This window comes from Bufo gargarizans, chromosome 3, assembly GCF_014858855.1.
Source record: "Bufo gargarizans isolate SCDJY-AF-19 chromosome 3, ASM1485885v1, whole genome shotgun sequence".
NCBI classification, from domain to species: Eukaryota; Metazoa; Chordata; class Amphibia; order Anura; family Bufonidae; genus Bufo; species Bufo gargarizans.
The window spans coordinates 5,029,631-5,051,340 of record NC_058082.1 but is presented as its reverse complement, the minus strand read 5'-3'; the positions used below and the strand labels follow the sequence as shown (position 1 = coordinate 5,051,340).

The 21,710-nt window shown below is 42.3% G+C and overlaps 1 protein-coding gene across 7 annotated transcripts in view; it reads right to left on the bottom strand.

Annotated features, from left to right (window-relative positions):
• Positions 1–21,710, bottom strand: part of LOC122932527 (NACHT, LRR and PYD domains-containing protein 12-like) — a 343,399-nt gene that overhangs the window by 269,117 nt on the left and 52,572 nt on the right. For 6 of the 7 annotated variants that reach the window (XR_006388313.1, XM_044286994.1, XM_044286999.1 and 3 more), the window contains exons 4-5: positions 8,194–8,357; positions 5,521–5,692 (exon numbers count right to left, since the gene is read on the bottom strand). Coding sequence is in view for 6 of the 7 variants with exons in the window: in XM_044286994.1 (XP_044142929.1) it covers positions 5,521–5,692; positions 8,194–8,357 (336 nt within the window). In the remaining variant the exon portion in view is untranslated. The remainder of the gene's footprint in view (positions 1–5,520; positions 5,693–8,193; positions 8,358–21,710) is intronic. The other variant, XM_044286998.1, reaches the window with a different exon arrangement.

Genomic DNA, 21,710 nt, shown 5'->3' with positions numbered 1-21,710 from the left:
TTGACCACATCATCCTCTTTATGCATGTTGTCTTACTCCAAGCTGTATAGGCTCGAAAGCCTACTACCAATTAAGCATATTAGGTGATGTGCATCTCTGTAACGAGAAGGAGTGTGGTCTAATGAAATCAACACCCTATATCAGGTGTGCATAATTATTAGGCAACTTCCTTTCCTTTGGCAAAATGGGTCAAAAGAAGGACTTGACAGGCTCAGAAAAGTCAAAAATAGTGAGATATCTTGCAGAGGGATGCAGCACTCTTAAAATTGCAAAGCTTCTGAAGCGTGATCATCGAACAATCAAGCGTTTCATTCAAAATAGTCAACAGGGTCGCAAGAAGCGTGTGGAAAAACCAAGGCGCAAAATAACTGCCCATGAACTGAGAAAAGTCAAGCGTGCAGCTGCCAAGATGCCACTTGCCACCAGTTTGGCCATATTTCAGAGCTGCAACATCACTGGAGTGCCCAAAAGCACAAGGTGTGCAATACTCAGAGACATTGCCAAGGTAAGAAAGGCTGAAAGACGACCACCACTGAACAAGACACACAAGCTGAAACGTCAAGACTGGGCCAAGAAATATCTCAAGACTGATTTTTCTAAGGTTTTATGGACTGATGAAATGAGAGTGAGTCTTGATGGGCCAGATGGCTGGATTGGTAAAGGGCAGAGAGCTCCAGTCCGACTCAGACGCCAGCAAGGTGGAGGTGGAGTACTGGTTTGGGCTGGTATCATCAAAGATGAGCTTGTGGGGCCTTTTTGGGTTGAGGATGGAGTCAAGCTCAACTCCCAGTCCTACTGCCAGTTTCTGGAAGACACCTTCTTCAAGCAGTGGTACAGGAAAAAGTCTGCATGGTAAAAAAAACATGATTTTCATGCAGGACAATGCTCCATCACACGCGTCCAAGTACTCCACAGCGTGGCTGGCAAGAAAGGGTATAAAAGAAGAAAATCTAATGACATGGCCTCCTTGTTCACCTGATCTGAACCCCATTGAGAACCTGTGGTCCATCATCAAATGTGAGATTTACAAGGAGGGAAAACAGTACACCTCTCTGAACAGTGTCTGGGAGGCTGTGGTTGCTGCTGCACGCAATGTTGATGGTGAACAGATCAAAACACTGACAGAATCCATGGATGACAGGCTTTTGAGTGTCCTTGCAAAGAAAGGTGGCTATATTGGTCACTGATTTGTTTTTGTTTTGTTTTTGAATGTCAGAAATGTATATTTGTGAATGTTGAGATGTTATATTGGTTTCACTGGTAAAAATAAATAATTGAAATGGGTATATATTTGTTTTTTGTTAAGTTGCCTAATAACTATGTACAGTAATAGTCACCTGCACACACAGATATCCCCCTAAAATAGCTAAAACTAAAAACAAACTAAAAACTACTTCCAAAAATATTCAGCTTTGATATTAATGAGTTTTTTGGGTTCATTGAGAACATGGTTGTTGTTCAATAATAAAATTAATCCTCAAAAATACAACTTGCCTAATAATTCTGCACTCCCTGTACACACATAATAGAAAACGATTTCAATAACCATGAACAAGACAAGTTACAGACTGGTACAGAAGGAGAGGAGGACCCTGCCCATGAGGGCGTACCATCTACAACAGGGGTGCAGAACCTAGGGCCCGGGGGCCACATGCAGCCCTTGATACCATTCTGTGCGGCCCCCAACCATGTGGTAACAGACATGTATGTCCATGTTTTGTGGCTGCTCACATGTATCTTTCACATATTCTCCCTTTGGATGGGAGTACTAGAAGTGTAACTAGACATTAAAGAGGACCTTTCACCGATTATTACACTGTGAACTAAGTATACAGACATGTGGAGCGGCGCCCAGGGATCTCGCTGCACTTACTATTATCCCCGGGCGCCTCTCCGTTCTCCTGCTATGCCCTCCGGTATCTTCGCTCACTAAGTTATAGTAGGCGGAGATTCCAGTCACTAAGTTATGGTAGGCGGAGTCTGCCCTTGTTCTGCTCTAGTGCTGGCCAATCGCAGCGCAGAGCTCACAGCCTGGGAGGTTATTTTCTCCCAGCCTGTGAGCTCTGCAATGCGATTGGCCAGCGCTACAGAAGAACAAGGGCAGACTCCCCGGGCGCCACTCTACATGTCTGTATAGTTAGTTCATAGTGTAATAATCGGTGAAAGGTCCTCTTTAATGATATGGACTGCATGTTCAATATGCCATAAATATAGTATTTCAGTTGGTAACACCCCTTTAAGTTTTATTTTCGGCCCATCGAATTGGTTTAGGCTGACAATGTGGCCCTCAACCAAAAAAGGTTGTGCACCCCTGATCTACAAGGTATGGGAGAAGGACACAGTAGGAGAGAGTGAAGTTGGTCATGGCGGTATAGAGGCAGCAGGGTCACTGGTTGTAGGCTTGTCTGAAGAAGTGGTTTTCAGGTTTCTTTTGAAGGTCTGATATGTTGGGGTATAGAGTTCCAGAGTATGGGGGCTGCACGGGAGAAATGTTGGAGGTGATTGTGGGAAGAGGTGATAAGAGGAGAGGAGAGAAGGGGGTCTTGTGAGGATCGGATATTACGTGTGTGGATGTATCGGGAAAGTAGCTCAGAGATGTATGAGGGTAACAGGTTGTGGACGGCCTATTGTCTACTTGTTAGTATTTTAAAGTATTCGCTGGGCAATGGGGGGTCAGAAGGGAATGGCAAAGTAGTAATGGGAGAGAGGTGGATTACCCGGGCAACAAAGTTGAGAATATATTGGAGGGTGCGAGGGTGCTAGATAGAAGGCCACAGAGGCGTGTGTTACAGTATTCTAGGTGGGAGATGATGAGGGCATGTAGAAATTTTGTTTGCAGACTCATGGTTGAGGAATGTGTGAATTCAAGAGCTATTTTTGAGTTGTTGGTGGCAGGTGATGTGCTGGTTGGTGATGGGCTTGGATGTGCAGTTTGTAGGACTTGTGAGGACTTGGTTGACCGAGGAGTGTGTGTATCCATTGACCATGATAGATCTGTTGGGGGGGGGGGGGGTTGAATAAGATGGGGAAACATGATAAATTCTGTTTTATCCATGTTAATTTTAGAAAGAGAGCAGAAAGAATATATAGAAGATAGGCATTGTGCGATTTTTGATAGTAAGGTGGTGATGTCTGGAAAAGAGAGGTAAATGTGTGTAGCATAAAAGTGATACTGAAATCCATGGGACTCCATGGCCGAAGGTGTAGATTGAGAAGAGCAGGGCGCCTAAGACAGAGCCTTGAGGGACACTAACAGAGTGGGGACAAGATGAGGAGGTGGTGTGAGAGTGACACTAAATGTCCAGTATGTGAGGTATGATGTGATCCAGGAGAGGGACAGGTCCGTGATGCCAAGAGATGAAAGAGTTTGTAGGAGAATAAAGTGGTCGACGGCAGGGGCGGTTTGGCAATGTATTGTACCGGTAAACTTCCCGGCCGGCTGGTGGAGCCCAGCTATTCTTTTAAACGCTTGAAGCCAGCGCCAATACACATACCGGCCACTGCGCTGACTGACAAAAATCCCGGCTGCTGCTCAGTCCCGACTGTCTGACACTTCTGGGGCTATAAGTGTGTGTGGAGGTGGGTGGTGGTTGAGGCCGTGTGGTGTGCGCAGTGTCAGGGATCTACCGAGTGACTCAGTCACTGCCTGCCAGCCCTGCTGCGCTACACTGACTGGACTTACTATGGACGGGGCTCGACCCCCCGGGTGTGTGAGATCTCTCACCTCGCTGCCGCTCCACCCCTAGGCTGCCCGAGTGAGTTTGACACTTCCAAGTGTGAAGTTCCACACAAATGAGATTATGGGGCTGGCTGGCGTGCGCAATGTCGGCTAAACTATTCAGACATGGCACGCGCCGGCCCTAGTGATGTGACCCTGTGCATGCTGCCTGCATGCTGCTGTGAGATGTGATCTGGACAGTAGGGTGGAAAGGCTTTCCTCTGCAATGGTGGAGAAGCAGGTCTGGAGGGGGGAGAGGAATGAACAGTTGTGTAGAGGGGCTGTGGGGACTGTGGGCTGAAGTCTGTGGCATAGTCCTCAGCTGAGATGAGGGGTGAGGGTGGAGGCACTGGGGGACGGAGAAGAGAGTTACAAGGGTTAAAACGTTATTTAGGGTTGTGAGAAGATATGATGTGAAGTAGGTCTGTTTTGCAGCAGTGAGTGCGGACTTGAAGTTGAGAAGGGATTGTTTGTATGTGATAAAGTATATAGGGGCATTGTGGTGGTCACTATGAGGACACTGTGATGGTCACTGTATGTGGTGGTCACTACATGAGGGGCCCTGAAGCCTCATCAGCAATTGCGGCTATCATTTATATATGTTTGTCATGTTCACATTGGGTAACTTTTGGGCTATTTTTTAATATCACCTGTGGCTCAACTTGGCATCAAATCCTAAGCCAGACCCAAATCAATTCAGGCCACAGGCAAGACCTAAACTTCAAACTAGGGATCAACCGATTATCGTATTTACCGATATTATCGGCCGATATTCATGATTTTCAAAGTAAAGTTTCGGTATCGCCATCTAACGTTGCCAATATGCCGATAATGTGACCATCGCGCGTGTTCTCCAGGGGAGAAGGAAGCAGTGTCTCCCTCCCCTCTGTGCTGCTGCCACCAATGAGAGGAGAGAAGGGAAAAGGAGGCGGGAGCTGGCTGCAGAATCATATAGCCGCACCTGAGGGGTTAACTGCCGCGGATCGCAGCTATCTGTCATAGAGGTCAGGTGCTGCTATATGATTCTGCAGCCAGCACCGCCTCCTGTTTTTGAATTAATGGGCGAGTTATCTTCATTGGTGGCGCAGTGCGCCCCCCCCCACAAACCCCAGCATTAAAAACATTGGTGGCTCAGTGCTCCCCCAACCCCCACCAGTATTAGTCATTGGTGGCAGTGGCCACAGGATCCCCTCCTCCTCATTGGTGGCAGTGGCAGCTTCTGATCGGAGCCCCAGCTGTGGAATCCTGGGGCTCCGATCGGTTACCATGGCAGCCAGGATGCTACTGAAGCCCTGGCTGCCATGGTAAGCTCCCTGCTGCCGTGTGCACAGAGCACAGAGCAGCAGGGAGAGTGTGAGGTCCTATTCACCCTAATAGAGCTCTATTAGGGTGAATAGGACAAGGGTTCTAGCCCCTAAGAGCGCTAATAGTTATTAAAAAAAAGTTTAAAAAAACATAAACATCAAATATTAAGTATAAATGAAAAAGAAAGATAACAAAAAAAGTTTAACGTTAACAATAAACATGTTCATTTAACAGCAGATTTATGTAGGATTTTTTTTTTTTTTTCAAAAATAAAAATGCACAGAATATCGGTATAAATTATCGGCTATCGCCTGAAAGTTCACAGGTTATCGGTATCGGCTCTAAAAAATCGGTCGATCCCTACATCAAACCTCAGACTAGAATCCAAAATCGGTTCAGATCCCTAATAAATCCAGAGGGAGATCTGTATTACTGTGGACAATGTAAGTCATGAAGACCTCTATTTCATGGGTGACACGTCTCATACACGATGTTACCTCTATGACGGAGTTCCTCCAGTACAGCGTCCAGGCCGGGGGAACCATGATCCTTCCGTAATACATACAGACTGACCCATAGTCCTATCACAGCTTCTCTTCCTAGGTGATATATATCCTGTAGTAAAGTCTGCGCCAATCTTCTTCTATCCTGTTCTAGACTGTGGTATCTCTAGAACCCAAGAAAGATGAGACATAAGGTGCGTTATACACAGATACATAACACAAAGGGTTAAAACACTGCAGATACTACAGGTCTGTCTTCTCTATAATGTGTTGTCCAGAGAAAGAGAAATCTATGGAATAGATGCGGAGAAAATCCTTCCTGAATCCACAAGTAACAATCAGATTATTTCCAGGATGTAGTGACCCCTAATGTACGTGTGCGGGGGAGGGGATAAATCCCCCACAATGCTGGATTATACACTTCTGGGGGGTTCTCCATCAGATATGAGCTGCTGTCTGTTATTAAACTGGAAGTTGTCCAACATCTTACTCCGACATATGAAGCACAATTGTCATTCAGCCTCTTGTAGACAGCAGGATGGTGACAGGAATGTTGCGCAGGGGATGTGGATCTGCTGTGTCACTTGAACAGATTTAGCTTGGGGTAATAGAGTTATCTAAGCAGCCCCCCTGGTCTTCACCCGTGACGTCACTGGGCCAGCAGTATACAGCGAGAAGGCCGCGGCGCTACTGCCAGCGCAGCTGCCTTCTCAAACAGCTTATCGGCAGGGGTGCCTTTTAAGTTAAATGTGCCCCAGAGGTCTTGTATGAACTTATGGGGGAATGCAAAGTGTAAAATAAAAAAAATAAAGTATTTTATAAAAATAATTTAAAAAAAGGTTTCACGTGTAAAAAAAAATTTTTTCCCCATTTAGGAAAAAAAAAAAAAAAGATAAAAATAGAAAAAATAAAATAGACATATTAGGTATCACCGCGTCCGTGAGGGCTGGCTCTATAAATATATCACATGATCCACCCCATCCGATAAACACCATAAACGTCCGATAAATACCATAACAAAATAAAAAAGCCATTTTTGTCACCTTACATCACAAAAAGTGCAACTCCAAGTGATCGAAAAGGTGTATGTCCCACAAAATGGTATCAATAAAACCATCACCTCATCCCGCAAAAAGAGGCCCTACATAAGAAAATCGCTCAAACAATCAAAAAAACTATAGCTCTCAGAACATGAAGACATTAAAACATAATGTTTTTGTTTCCAAAATGCTATTATTGTTTTAAAGTGAAATAAATAAAGAAAGTAGACATATTAGGTATCGCCGCATCTTTAACAACCAATTCTATATATAAAAATATCACATGACCTAACCCCTTAGATGAACACCGTAGGAAAATTAAATAAAAACTCTGTGGCAAAAAAGTTTTTTGTCACATTACATCAGAAAAATTGCAAAACCAAGCGATTAAAAAGGCATATGACCCCCAAAATAGTACCAACAAACCGTCACCTCATCCCGCAAAAAATGAGACCCTACCTAAGACAATCGGTCAAAAAAATAAATAAATAAGAGTCTCAGACAATGGAGACTAAAATGTGATTTTTTTTTTTGCTTCAACTGCTATTATTATAGGGATACAGGGGAACCACCAGGCCGTTACCTCCTGGAGTAGTCGCTGTTCAAGTGATTGCTGACACACAGGGGTCAAGAGATGCAGAGGCAGAGCACTGAGCGATCAGGCAAGACTGTAGTCGGGGAAGGCCAAGGTCAGGGCAGGCAGAGTTCATGTAATCCATTAAACAGTACGAGGTCAGGGCAGGCAGAGTTCATGTAATCCATTAAACAGTACGAGGTCAGGGCAGGCAGAGTTCATGTAATTCATTAAACAGTACGAGGTCAGGGCAGGCAGAGTTCATGTAATCCATTAAACAGTATGAGGTCAGGGCAGGCAGAGTTCATGTAATCCATTAAACAGTACGAGGTCAGGGCAGGCAGAGTTAATGTAATTCATTAAACAGTACGAGGTCAGGGCAGGCAGAGTTCATGTAATCCATTAAACAGTATGAGGTCAGGGCAGGCAGAGTTCATGTAATCCATTAAACAGTACGAGGTCAGGGCAGGCAGAGTTCATGTAATCTATTAAACAGTACGAGGTCAGGACAAGCAGCTCATGGTCAGAATGAATATCAGGTGGAGGTCAGGTCAGGCAGTGAAGGGTCAAGTCTGGAAAAACAGGCAGAAGTCAGTACACAGGTAAATAGACAGAGTATATCACATCTTTGCAGGAATCTAGTCACTAGAAACCATTGTTCAGAGGCTCTCTCCTGTGGGAAGGCTTCTTAAATACCCTAGAGGGGTCTGCCATAAGTTGGAGTAGATGATATGCGTGCATGGTGCATGTGCCCCTTCAGGTATGGAGAAGCATGGCCATAGATATTCAGGCTGCAGCCTGGATGGAGTAAAGAGAAGAACTACTCCAGAAGTTGGAGTCCTCAGAGTAGGAGGAGAGAAATGTTTGTGAGTCCAGACCTCTGGCATCCAGGAGCTAGAAGGCAGGTGACCACAGCGATAGCCATGCCCGCCAGAGGGAGCGGAGCGGTAGCGGGCATCAACCACCACTATAAAAATGACGTAAACTGTGCCTGTAACACGTGATATCACTTGGGGCATTTATATACAACACCGGCGGCTCATGTCTTCTCACCTCAGTATCCGGGAGATTTCGGGACTGTAGCTCACTCAGAAGTGGTAGAAGACTCATGTTCTCCACAATGTGGAGCAGATCATCCTGGAAATATTCATACGTCATCCTCAGGAAGTGATCTTCACGCTGACGGAGCTGCTGGTAGAACTGCCGGGTCTCATCATCTAGGAAACGGAGGGGACACAAGAATGAAGTCGTCTAGGACATGGAGGAGACTGATGGCAGTTTATGTGGAATATTCCTGTCCTGGAGCATTTTACAGGTTTCCACTAATGAGAAATCCACAACCTCCTGTAATTCACCAGCACAATCCCTGCAGGACACATTCACCGGAGACATCTTTACATTGATTTCAGTATTTCTAGACATGTAGATACATGGCAGATGTCACTACTGGTGAGAAGCGAGGGGGACGCTCCCCTTATTCAAGAGAGAGAACCGGTCTCAATAATACACTGCCCTCAGAGGGTCGGTGGTTCTGTCAATACAAAATTGGGCTCCGGGTATCTGGTTTGGTGGGTACACCTCTGCATCTGCCTCATGTATATTTCGCTTTACTGTGACTGTGCCTGAAGATGTGGTTAGCTTCATGTCACACTTGCTGTATGCTATTGGACAGGTAACTTTTCTGTAGTCATCTCATTATTATCACAGGCAGGATGACAATGATAGATATCACCTCTGTATAGATAACACAGGATCCACCATTTTATCTACAGATAATGGCTACGACCGCCCATTGACTATAAACGTCCTATGGGCGGTCGTTTATCTCTGAATGGACGTTCTGGAACGTCCATTCAGAGATGGCAGCTGCACGCTAATCGTGCAGCTGCCGAGCGGGGGGCCCACGGTCAGTGACAGCAGGGATCCCAGAGAGAAGACAGTTCCCAGGTGTCCCTGCCTTCTAGATCGCTGTTTACACAGCGCTCAGCACCTCCTGTCCCGGCCGGTGGTCATGTAACCGCCGGGGCCAGGGGAGTGCAGGAGCTGTCCGGTCTTCCACAGACCTCGATCAGCCCTGCACTGAGGCTGTACAGCGCTGTATTCTGCTGTACAGCCTCTCTGGGGGGTGTATTTCCTCTGCTACTATGTCAGCCCCAGTTACAGGAGAAATCAATGGTGAAAAAAAGAAAGTTAAAAGGGGTTCTGCAGTTTGTTTGAACTGATGATCTATCCTCTGGATAGATTTATCAGCATCTGATCGGCGGGGGTCCGATACCCGGGACCCCTGCCGATCAGCTGTTTGAGAAGGCAGGGGAGCTCCAGGAGTGCCGCAGCCTTCTCGCTGTTTACCGCAGGCCCAGTGACATCACCACCAGTATCACTGGCCTGGGCGGGGCTAATCTCTGCTCACTTTAATGGAGCTTAGCCCCGCCCAGGCCAGTGATACTAGTCGTGACGTCACTGGGTCAGCGGTAAACAGTGAGAAGGCCGCGGCGCTACTGCCAGCACAGCTGCCTTCTCAAACAGCTGATCGGCAGGGGTCCCAGGTGTCGGACCCCCGCCGATCAGATGCTGATAATCTATCCAGAGGATAGATCATCAGTTTAAACAAACTGCAGAACCCCTTTAAGTTAAATGTGCCCCAGAGGTCTTGTATGAACTGATGGGGGAATGCAAAGTGTAAAATAAAAAATATAAAAAAAGAAAGTATTTAATAAAAAAAAGGTTTCACGTGTAAAAATTCCCCCCCCCCCCCCAATTAGGCAATTTAAAAAAAGAATAGAAAAAAAGTTAATAAAATAGACATATTAGGTATCACCGCGTCCGTGATGGCCGGCTCTATAAATATATCACATGATCCACCCCATCCGATAAACACCATAAAAAATAAAATAAAAACTGTGTCAAAAAAGCCATTTTTGTCACCTTACATCACAAAAAGTGCAACTCCAAGTGATCGAAAAGGTGTATGTCCCACAAAATGGTATTAATAAAACCATCACCTCATCCCGCAAAAAAAGAGCCCCTACATAAGAAAATCGCTCAAAAAAATAAAAAAAAACTATAGCTTTCAGAACATGGAGACATTAAAACATAAATTTTTTTGTTTCAAAAATGCTATTATTGTTTTAAAGTGAAATAAGTAAAGAAAGTAGACATATTAGGTATCGCCGCATCCATAACAACCAACTCTCTATATGAAAATATCACATGACCTAACACCTCAGATGAACACCGTAAAAAAAAAAAAAAAAACATTGCCAAAAAAGCTATTTTTGGTCACATTACATCACAAAAATTGCAACACCAAGCGATTAAAAAGGCGTATGACCCCCAACATAGTACCAATCAAACCGTCACCTCATCCCGCAAAAAAATGAGACCCTACTTAAGACAATCGGTAAAAAAATATAAAAAAATATGAGTATCAGACAATGGAGATTAAAATGTGATTTTCTTTTTGCTTCAAAACTGCTATTATTGTGTTAAAGTGAAATAAAAAAAAAGTAGACATATTAGGTATTGCCTCGTCCATAACAACCTGCTCTATAAAAAATATCACATGACCTAACCCCTCAGGTGGACACCGTAAAAAACAAACAAAAAAAAAAAATGTGGCTAAAAATAATAATTTTGTCACCTAACATCACATAAAGTGCAACACCAAGCGGCGTATGTTCCCCCAAATGGAACCAATCAAACCGTCACCTCATCACGCATCAAATAGGACATGGCATCTAAAAACCAGTCCAGCAAAATCTGCCTTCCAAAAACCATATGGCGCTTCTTTTCTTCTGCGCCCCTCCGTGTGCCCGAATAGCAGTTTACGACAATATCTGGGGTGTTTATGTGAACCACAGAATCAGGGTAATAAATATTATGTTTTGTTTGGCTGTTAACCCTTGATGTGTTAAAGAAAAAAAATTATTAAAATGGAAAATCTGCCATGGAAGTGAAATTTAGAATTTTTTTTCTCCATTTTCCTTTAAAGGACCCATGATGTACCGGTACGTCATGTGCTGTTCCGATCACCGCCGCCCGGCGGGCAGTGATCGGAACAAGGTGCCTGCTCAAATCATTGAGCAGGCACCTCGGCTAAATGCGCGCGGGGGGGGGGGGGGGGGTCCCGTGAACCCCTGTGTCAGACCTGCGGTTTGCAGCTTTTTATGGTGCGGGCTGCGGTGGTGCCATAGGGTCCCCATGCGGCTGTGGGGGGGACCCGATGGCATGGAAAGCATTGCGATGTCTGAGGAAGGCATCGCGCTGCCTTCCGGTGACGAGCCTGTGAGATCCAGCCCCCTGGATCTCACAGGCCGGAAGCTGTATAAGTAATACACACAGTATTACTCATACAGCCAATGCATTCCAATACAGAAGTATTGGAATGCATTGTAAAGGATTAGACCTCCAAAAGTTCAAGTCCCAAAGTGGGACAAAAAATAAAGTGAAAAAAGTTGAAAAAATAAAGTTTTCGCCCCCAAAAATTAAGTTTCAAGTAAAAATAAACAAAAACTTAATTTTCCCCAAATAAAGTATGGTAAAAAAAAATTGGTAACAATAGGGGAAAAAAAATAAGTATACATATTAGGTATCGTCGCGTCCGTATCGACCGGCTCTATAAACATATCACATGACCTAACCCCTCAGATGAACACCGTAAAAAATAAAAAATAAAAACTGTGCTAAATAAACCTCATCTCACCTCATCCCACAAAAAATTAGCCCTTATCTGAGACAATCACCCAGAAAACTATGGCTTAGAATATGGAGACACTAAAACATAATTTTTTTTGTTTTAAAAAAGCTGTTATTGTGTAAAACTTACATAAATAAATAAAAAGTATACATATTTGGTATTGCTGCGTTTTTATCGACCGGCTCTATAAAAATATCACATGACCTAACCCCTCAGATGAACACCGTAAAAAATAAAAACTGTGCTAAATAAACCATTTTTTGTCACCTTACATCACAAAAAGTGTAATAGCAAGCGATCAAAAAGTCACACACACCCCAAAATAGTGCCAATAAAACCGTCATCTCATCCCGCAAAAATCATACCCTACCCAAGGTAATCGCCCAAAAACTGAAAAAATTATGGCTCTCAGACTATGGAAGCACTAAAACATGATTTTTTTTGCTTCAAAAATGTAAAACTTACATAAATAAATAAAAAGTATACATATTAGGCTAGGTCTACACGACGACATTTGTCGCGCGACATTTTGTTGCACCAATGTCGCGCGACAATTTTTATAATGGCAGTCTATGGTGTCGCACTGCAACATGCGACATGCTGCGACTGCGACGCGACAGTCGCAGAAAATCCATTCAAGATGGATTTTTCTGCGACTGTCGCGTCGCAGTCGCAACATGTCGCATGTTGCAGTGCGACACCATAGACTGCCATTATAAAAATTGTCGCGCGACATTGGTGCAACAAAATGTCGCGCGACAACTGTTGCGCCCTATCTGTCGCGCGACTTTTTGTAGCGCGACAAATGTCGTCGTGTAGACCTAGCCTTAGGTATCGCCGCATCCGTGACAACATGGTCTATAAAAATATCACATGATCTAACCTGTCAGATGAATGTTGTAAATAACAAAAAATAAAAACGGTGCCAAAACAGCTATTTCTTGTTATCTTGCTTCACAAAATGTGTAATATAGAGCAACCAAAAATCCTATGTACCCTAAACTAGTACCAACAATACTGCCACCCTATCCCGTAGTTTCTAAAATGGGGTTACTTTTTTGGAGTTTCTATTCTAGGGGTGCATCAGGGGGCTTCAAATGGGACATGGTGTCAAAAAAACAGTCCAGCAAAATCTGCCTTTCAAAAACCATATGGCATTCCTTTCCTTCTGCGCCCTGCCGTGTGCCCGTACAGCGGTTTACGACCACATATGGGGTGTTTCTGTAAACTACAGAATCAGGGCCATAAATATTGAGTTTTGTTTGGCTGTTAACCTTGCTTTGTTACTGGGAAAAATGGATTAAAATGGAAAATTTGCCCAAAAATTTTAATTCTGAAATTTCATCTTCATTTGCCAATAACTCTTGTGGAACACCTAAAGGGTTAACAATGTTTGTAAAATCTGTTTTGAATACCTTGAGGGGTGTAGTTTCTTAGATGGGGGTCACATTTATAGAGTTTCTACTCTAGGGGTGCATCAGGGGGGTTCAAATGGGACATTGTGTAAAAAAAAACAGTCCAGGAAAATCTGCCTTCCAAAAACCGTATGGCATTCTTTTCCTTCTGCGCCCTGCCATGTGCCTGTACAGCGGTTTACGACCACATATGGGGTGTTTCTGTAAACTACAGAATCAGGGCCATAAATATTGAGTTTTGTTTGGCTGTTAACCCTTGCTTTGTAAAAGTAAAAAAAAATATTAAAATGGAAAATCTGCCAAAAAAGTGAAATTTTGAAATTGTATCTCTATTTTCTATTAATTCTTGTGGAACACCTAAAGGGTTAACAACGTTTGTAAAAAATCAGTTTTGAATACCTTGAGGGGTGTAGTTTCTTAGATGGGGTCACTTTTATGGAGTTTCTACTTAACCTTTATTCGGTATTAATCTTAATATACATCTATGGAATATATTAAAATTGCCAGTACGTCTCAGCCAATTATATGTTGTATCTGCACTTCCTATTGGTAATCACCTAAGAATCGACATTGTTGCCTTACTGGCTGCGCGCTGCCAGTCTGACTATAGGTACAATGTATCGAGTGTCCCCTATGGATATTTGCTGAAAGACTGTACTGTATTAAAACATGAGATCCACGCTGCCCCCCCCCCCCGACATGTTTCGCCGATTACCGGCGTCTTCATGGGTTAGGGCAGAGTGTGAGCGTGTCATGACTCGGCTTGGTTATAAGACCTCTGTTTGCGATGTCATCACTTGAAGGCTAACCAATGGGAATGGTCTTTATCCTCATTTCGGAGTTTGATAGGTTGCGTCCCAGTGTCCCTCCCCCCTGTGTCGCCGCCCATCCAGACTTCACCTTCTGACTGGCGTTCGCCGCATCTTGTCATCAGGCCGCGCCACGCATGTCTAGTAGACTTTGAAATTTCCTCCAATGATCCGTCTCACTGCGCATGTCACAGGACTTCCATAGTCAAGTCCTGCGTCTGCGCATGTATCAGTACTTCATTGCCTGTGTGGATCATCGGCACTAGGGCGCATGTCACCGGACATAGTCTGCTTCCATAATCGGGTCCTGCGTTTGCGCGTGTATAGATAGTTAGCTTCCTCTATGGATCGTCGTCGCCAGGACGCATGTCAGCGGAGATAGTCGCTTTGCTCTTACTGCATCTCAAGGTCTGTACTGTGTTTCTGCGCGTAAGTCAGGACTTAATTCTCTGTGTGGTCCTTCATGATGGATGTACCTATCACTAGGCATGGGTTCTTGATACTCATCCTCTACGCCTTATATTCAGCTACTATCGGTATGTCATATAAGCCTTCATTCCACTTATTAAGTTTGATGGTGGGGCTGCTCCTGCATATATATTTGTTTTCCTGGTAACAATGCTAAAGTACATGTCTCCAGGTCTCATGCCCTTTACCACCACTACATTTTGCTGATCCACAGATGCATCCCTTATGCAAACTACTTTCCTGCATGTGGTGTATGTAGTTATCATCCTGACTGTTCCACTTTTCACAGGACCTTGTTCTCCAGATGAGGCGAGTATATTCCCACTGGTTCTTTTATTGCCTTCATATTTTCTTCTCTTTTTATTATTTATTGCCGAGTGGGTTACTCAGTTTCCAATCTATCTTATTTATTAATTATTTTGATCTGCTTCCCAATATACTTATAGTATTGTTTTTCTCCTAGGAGGGGTCCAGACTACAGGAAGGACGATTATGTGGACCCTCCATTGAGACCTCTCGGGGATAGGCTGTTGAGCAGGTAAATCCATTTTGTCTCCTCCTGCTGAAGTTTTCTGTCTATGTCACCTTTACGTGGGCCTGATTTTAACTTAATTACTCCCCAAAACTTGAAGTCTGTGCTTTTTCCTCTATGTTTTTCTCTCATATGTCTGGCCAGGCTTGTGTCTTCTCCCGTATTCATGCTGCTGGCCAATCGCAGCGCTCAGCTCATAGCCTGAGAGTTTTTTTTCTCTCTCAGGCTATGAGCTGAGCGCTGCGATTGGCCAGCACTACAGCATAGGAGAAAGAGACGCCTGGAGGTTCCCCTGGGTGGAGCCTAACTATGAAGATACCGGAGGCTATACCGGGCGAACGGAGCGGCGCCCAGGGATAACAGTAAGTGCAGGGGGATCCCTGGGCGCCGGTCTACACGTCTGTATAGTCAGTTTAGAGGTTTTATTCTGGTGAAAGGTCCTCTTTAAGTTTTAGGATATAGGAGGTGTAGGATTAATAGGTGTAAGAAACATAGAAACATAGAATGTGTCGGCAGATAAGAACCATTTGGCCCATCTAGTCTGCCCAATATATCTGAATCCTATGAATAGTCCCTGGCCCTATCTTATATGAAGGATAGCCTTATGCCTATCCCATGCATGCTTAACCTCCTCCACTGTATTTGCAGCTACCACTTCTGCAGGAAGGCTATTCCATGCATCCACTACTCTCTCAGTAATGTAATACTTCCTTATATTACTTTTAAACCTTTGCCCCTCTAATTTAAAACTGTGTCCTCTTGTGGTAGTTTTTCTTCTTTTAAATATTCTCTCCCCCTTTACCGAGTTGATTCCCTTTATGTATTTAGCAGTTTCTATCATATCCCCTCTGTCTCTTCTTTCTTCCAAGCTCTACATGTTAAGGTCCTTTAACCTTTCCTGGTAAGTTTTATCCTGCAATCCATGTACTAGTTTAGAAGCTCTTCTCTGAACTCTCTCTAGAGTATCTATATCCTTCTGGAGATATGGCCTCCAGTACTGCGCACAATACTCCAAGTGAGGTCTCACCAGTGATCTGTACAGCGGCATAAGCACTTCACTCTTTCTACTGCTTATACCTCTCCCTATACATCCAAGCATTCTGCTGGCATTTCGTGCTACTCTATTACATTGTCTTCCCACCTTTAAGTCTTCTGAAATAATTACTCCTAAATCCCTTTCCTCAGGACTGTGTCAAATATTCTATATTCTGCCCTTGGGTTTTTACGCCCCAGGTGCATTATCTTGCACTTATCCACATTAAATTTCAGTTGCCAGAGTTCTGACCATTCTTCTAGTTTTCCTAAATCCTTTTCCATTTGGCGTTTCCCTCCAGGAACATCAACCCTGTTACATATCTTTGTGTCATCAGCAAAAAGACAAACCTTACCATCGAGGCCTTTTGCAATATCACTTATGAAGATATTAAACAAAATTGGTCCCAGTACAGATCCCTGTGGAACCCCACTGGTAACATGACCTTGTTTTGAATGTTCTCCATTGACTACAACCCTCTGTTGCCCGTCCCTCAGCCACTGCCTAATCCACTCAACAATATGGGAGTCCATGCTCAATGACTGCAGTTTATTGATAAGTCTTCTATGTGGGACAGTGTCAAAAGCCTTACTAAAATCTAGATATGCGATGTCTACTGCACCTCCACCGTCTATTATTTTAGTCACCCAGTCAAAAAAATCTATAAGATTTATTTGACATGATCTCCCTGAAGTAAACCCATGTTGTTTTTCATCTTGCAATCCATGGGATTTTAGATGTTCCACAATCCTATCCTTTAATAGGGTTTCCATTAATTTGCCTACTATTGATGTCAGACTCACTGGTCTATAGTTGCTCGATTCCTCCCTACTACCTTTCTTGTGAATGGGCACGACATTTGCTAATTTCCAATCTTCCGGGACGACTCCTGTTACTAATGATTGGTTAAATAAATCTGTTAACGGTTTTGCCAGCTCACCACTAAGCTCTTTTAATAATTTTGGGTGTATCCCATCAGGCCCCTGTGACTTATTTGTCTTCACTTTAGACAGCAAACTTAGAACATCTTCCTCTGTAAAGACACATGCATCAAACGATTTATTAGTCATCCTTTCTAGTGGAGGTCCTTCTCCTTCTTTTTCTTTTGTAAAAACTGAACTGAAGTATTCATTAAGGCAGTCGGCTAGCCCTTTATTCTCTTCTACATACCTTCCGTCCTTTGTTTTTAGTTATTCCTTGTTTTAATTTTCTTTTTTCATTTATATATCTGAAGAATGTCTTATCCCCTTTTTTCATAGACTGAGCTAGTTTTTCTTCTGCCTGCGCTTTAGAAGTTCTTATAACTTGCTTGGCCTCTTTCTGCCTAATCTTGTAGATTTCCTTATCTTCATTGCTCTGGGTTTTTTTTATAATTACAAAATGCTAGCTTTTTATTTTTAATGATTTGGGCCACTTCTGCTGAGTACCACAGTGGTCTCTTCCTTTTTTTGCTTTTACTGACAAGTCTAATGCAATTTTCTGCTGCCTTCAATAATGCACCTTTTAAGTAGTCCCATTTCTCCTGGACTCCATGTAATCCGTTCCAGTCTGATAAGGACTCATTTATGACTAATTTCATTTTTGAAAAGTCTGTTTTTCTAAAATCTAAAACTTTTGTTTTTGTGTGGTGGGACTCTTTCACAGTTCTTATATTAAACCACACTGACTGGTGATCACTAGATCCCAAGATTTCGCCTACAATGACATCATATACCGAATCGCCATTTGTGAATACCAAATCCAAAATGGCCTCCCTCCGGGTTGGCTCCTCAACCATTTGTTGTAGGGATAACCCCAGTAGGGAATTTAGAATATCAGTACTCCTGGTAGAACTTGTTATTTTGGTTTTCCAGTTTATATCTGGAAGATTGAAATCTCCCATAATGATAACTTCTCCTTTCATTGTCATTTTAGCTATTTCTTCAACTAGTAGATCATCTAGTTCTTTAACTTGACCAGGTGGTCTATATATCACACCTAAACGAGTTACTGCATGATTAGCAAACTGCAACGTAACCCAAACTGACTCTATGTTGGCCTCACCAACTTGTATTAGGTTAGATTTAATGCTATCTTTCACATACAGGGCCACTCCTCCTCCTTTATTGCCTTCTCTGTCTCTTCTGTATAAAGAGTACCCTGGTATGGTTATGTCCCAGTCATTTCTTTCATTAAACCATGTCTCCGTAACAGCCACTAAATCTACATTCTCAGATGCCATTATTGACCCAAGTTCATAGATTTTTTTACCTAAACTGCGTCCTAGGGACATAAGTAGAATTTATTTAGTTTATAGAATGGGGTCATTTTTGGGTGGTTTCTATTATGTAAGCCTCGCAAAGTGACTTCAGACCTGAACTGGTCCCTAAAAATTGTTTTTTTTTTAATTTCTGAAAAATTTCAAGATTTGCTTCTAAACTTCTAAGCCTTGTAACATCCCCAAAAAATAAAATATCATTCGCCAAATGATCCAAACATGAAGTAGACATATGGGGAATGTAAAGTAATAACTATTTTTGGAGGTATTACTATGTATTATAGAAGTAGAGAAATTGAAACTTGGAAATTTGCAATTTCTAAAAAATTTTGGGCAAATTTGGTATTTTATTATAAATAAAAATGAATATTTTTTACTTTATTTTATCAGTGTCATGAAGTACAATATGTGACGAAAAAACAATCTCAGAACGGCCTGGATAAGTCAAAGCTTCTTAAAGTTATCAGCACTTAAAGTGACACTGGTCAGATTAGCAAAAAATGGCCAAGTCCAGAAGGTGAAATAATTTTTCGTAAAAATTAAAAAAATTGCTTCAAAAAATCTAAACCTTCTAACGTCCTAAAAAAATAAAATTACATTACCAAAATGATGCCAACATAAAGTAGACATATGGGGAATGTTAATTAATGAATATTTTAGGAGGCATCACTATCTGTCTTAAAGCAGAGAGATTCAAATTTAGAAAACAGTTAATTTTTTCAAATTTTTGTTAACTTTTGCATTTTTTTAATAAATAAAAGGTAAAACATATTGACTCAAAGTTACCATTTACATGAAGTACAATATGTCACGAGAAAACAATCTCTGAATGGCTTGGATAAGTAAAAGAGTTCCAAAGTTATTACCACATAAAGTGACACATGTCAGATTTGCTAAATTAAGCCTGGTCAGGAAGGGGTAAATGGCCCGGTCTGGCAGTGGTTAACATAAAAACTTGACTGAGACAACAGGTAGTTTTCTGATGACACACTCTCTTTAAGGTCTAATTTGGTAGTTAATCCTTGGTGACTTTATTTAACTTTTTCATCTTCACATTTCAAAAGCCATAACTTTTTTGCTCTTCCATCCACATACCCGTGTGAGGGCTTGTTGTCTGCAAGATTAGTCATATTTTTTAATGGTATCATTTTGGGGTGCATCTAATGAACTGCATAAATTTAAAAAATAATTTGGGGTGATGACAAGAGAAGAAACTGAGTGATTCCACCACAGTTTTGGGATTCTGGGTTTATGGCTATTTATATAGTGTTTAGGTATTTCTACTTTAATACAGCAAAAATTATTTTTCTTGAAAAAATGGATTTTGTGTGTCCCTTCACACAGAACATTTTTATTTTTCCACTGACTGACATTTATGAGGCTTGTTTTTTGGGGGATGAGTTTTCATTGGGGCCACAATTTTTTGATAATAGAAAAGTGGAATGAACAAAACTAAGCAATTTTGCCATTTTTATGCAGTTTACCGTATGGGATAAAATATGTCATGATTTTATGGTTTAGGTCGTTACGGATATGGTGATAAAAATTATCTATAGGCTTTTTAATTAAATTTTTTACCTTTTTACATTAATAAACAAGGAAATAAAGGTGTTTGGGTGGGTTGCTTGATTTTTCTTTTTTCCTTTAAGACGCTCTGTCACCTTGAACAACCCTATTAAATTAGATACTGCCTGGTAGGGCTCATCATGCGGATTAAAACGATACCTTTCTTTTTTCTGTATGATAAACAGCTACAGAGATATCTGTTCTATTCATATGCAAATGAGAAGTTGGAGAATCCTTTGAGCACCGCTGTGTAACACCCCTTGTTCTCTGCACACTCCCCTTCCTTTTGAATGACAGGGCTAGACAGCAGGCTGAGGACAGAGCGCTGTCCAAGAGCTGTGCGCTAGCATCTACATATCATATACACTATGTACTATAGCTTCACCACACTGAGATCTGCTCAGAAAGCTAATCTGCATATAACTGCTTTATTTACAGGCACCATATATGATCATACAGACACCAGTCATCTGTGTTAGCTTATAACCATAGGCAATATTATAGCTTGTGGTATAGTTGTCTACCATGTATGTAGCGATCCTCAGTTCAAGTCCCAGGAGAGGCTTACATAAGGTTTTTTTCTGATATTTTTTTCTCTCTTTTATTTAAAACCATATTGAAAGGATATACTATAATAAATCATATATAATCATATAATAATAATATTAATGATAATAAAAACTCCTTACAATATTCAGAATAGTGTTTGGTTGTTTTTTTTCTATAACCTTTTACTAGTTTATTCACAGACACAATATATGATTATAAAGAAACCAGTAATATTTATTAGTTTTCTTTAAAACATTCTCAATATGATAAGGACATAGACTTTTCTCATGGGAGAAATGTGGAAAAAAATAAATATAGAGGATTGTGAAGAAAGCAGTAATATGCAGATTAGCTTTCTGAGCAGATCTCAGTGTGGTGAAGCTATAGTACATAGTGTATATGATATGTAGATGCTAGCAGACAGCTCTTGGACAAGCCTCTGCCCTCAGCATGTCTAGCCCTGTCAATCAAGGGGAAGGGGAGTGTGCAGAGCACAGGGGGTGTTCCATAGCAGCGCTCAGAGGATTCAGCCCTGCCTCCTGGTGCTCCAACTTCTCATTTGCAAATGAATAAAAACACAGATCTCTCTGCAGCTGTTAACTCTACAGACAAAAGAAAGGTATGGTTTGAATCAGCATGATGAGCCCCACTAGGCAGTATGTCTGGTTTAATAGGGTTGATCCTGGTGACAGACTCTTTAATACTGATTGTAAAACTGACAAAATGCCTATTCAGCCCTTCCAAATTCAGGGCTGAATAGTCATCTGTACATGTCAGGTCCAGGGGCCATTATTAGTCTCTTGGCTGCCCCACAATTACATCACAGGGGGCTCCTGCCCTCTCTCTAACCACGTAGATGCTGCAGCATTGGCATGGGCATCTAAGGGGCTCTCACTGCTGGGAATGGAGTTAGTTCTGATCCCAGCAGTGAGAGCCGGGAGCGCACTGTATAATACAGCCAGTACTTGTCAGCATTAGCACGGGCCCAGCTACTGCGCCATCTCTCTGCCATACATTTACAGGACAGAGCGTGCACAGACTGTACTCATCAGAGTACTCATTAGGGTGCCTGTACACGATGTGGGATACGTGTGAAAGAACCGCAGTGTACTACAGTGCCAGCACAGTGTATGAGAATAGACAAGTATCATGGACACTTGTGGAAATTGAACTGCGGTGATGACTTCCCGATCCTCAGCATGTCAGTTATGTTTGTGGCTTTAGCTGAGGATTTCACTCTTCCAA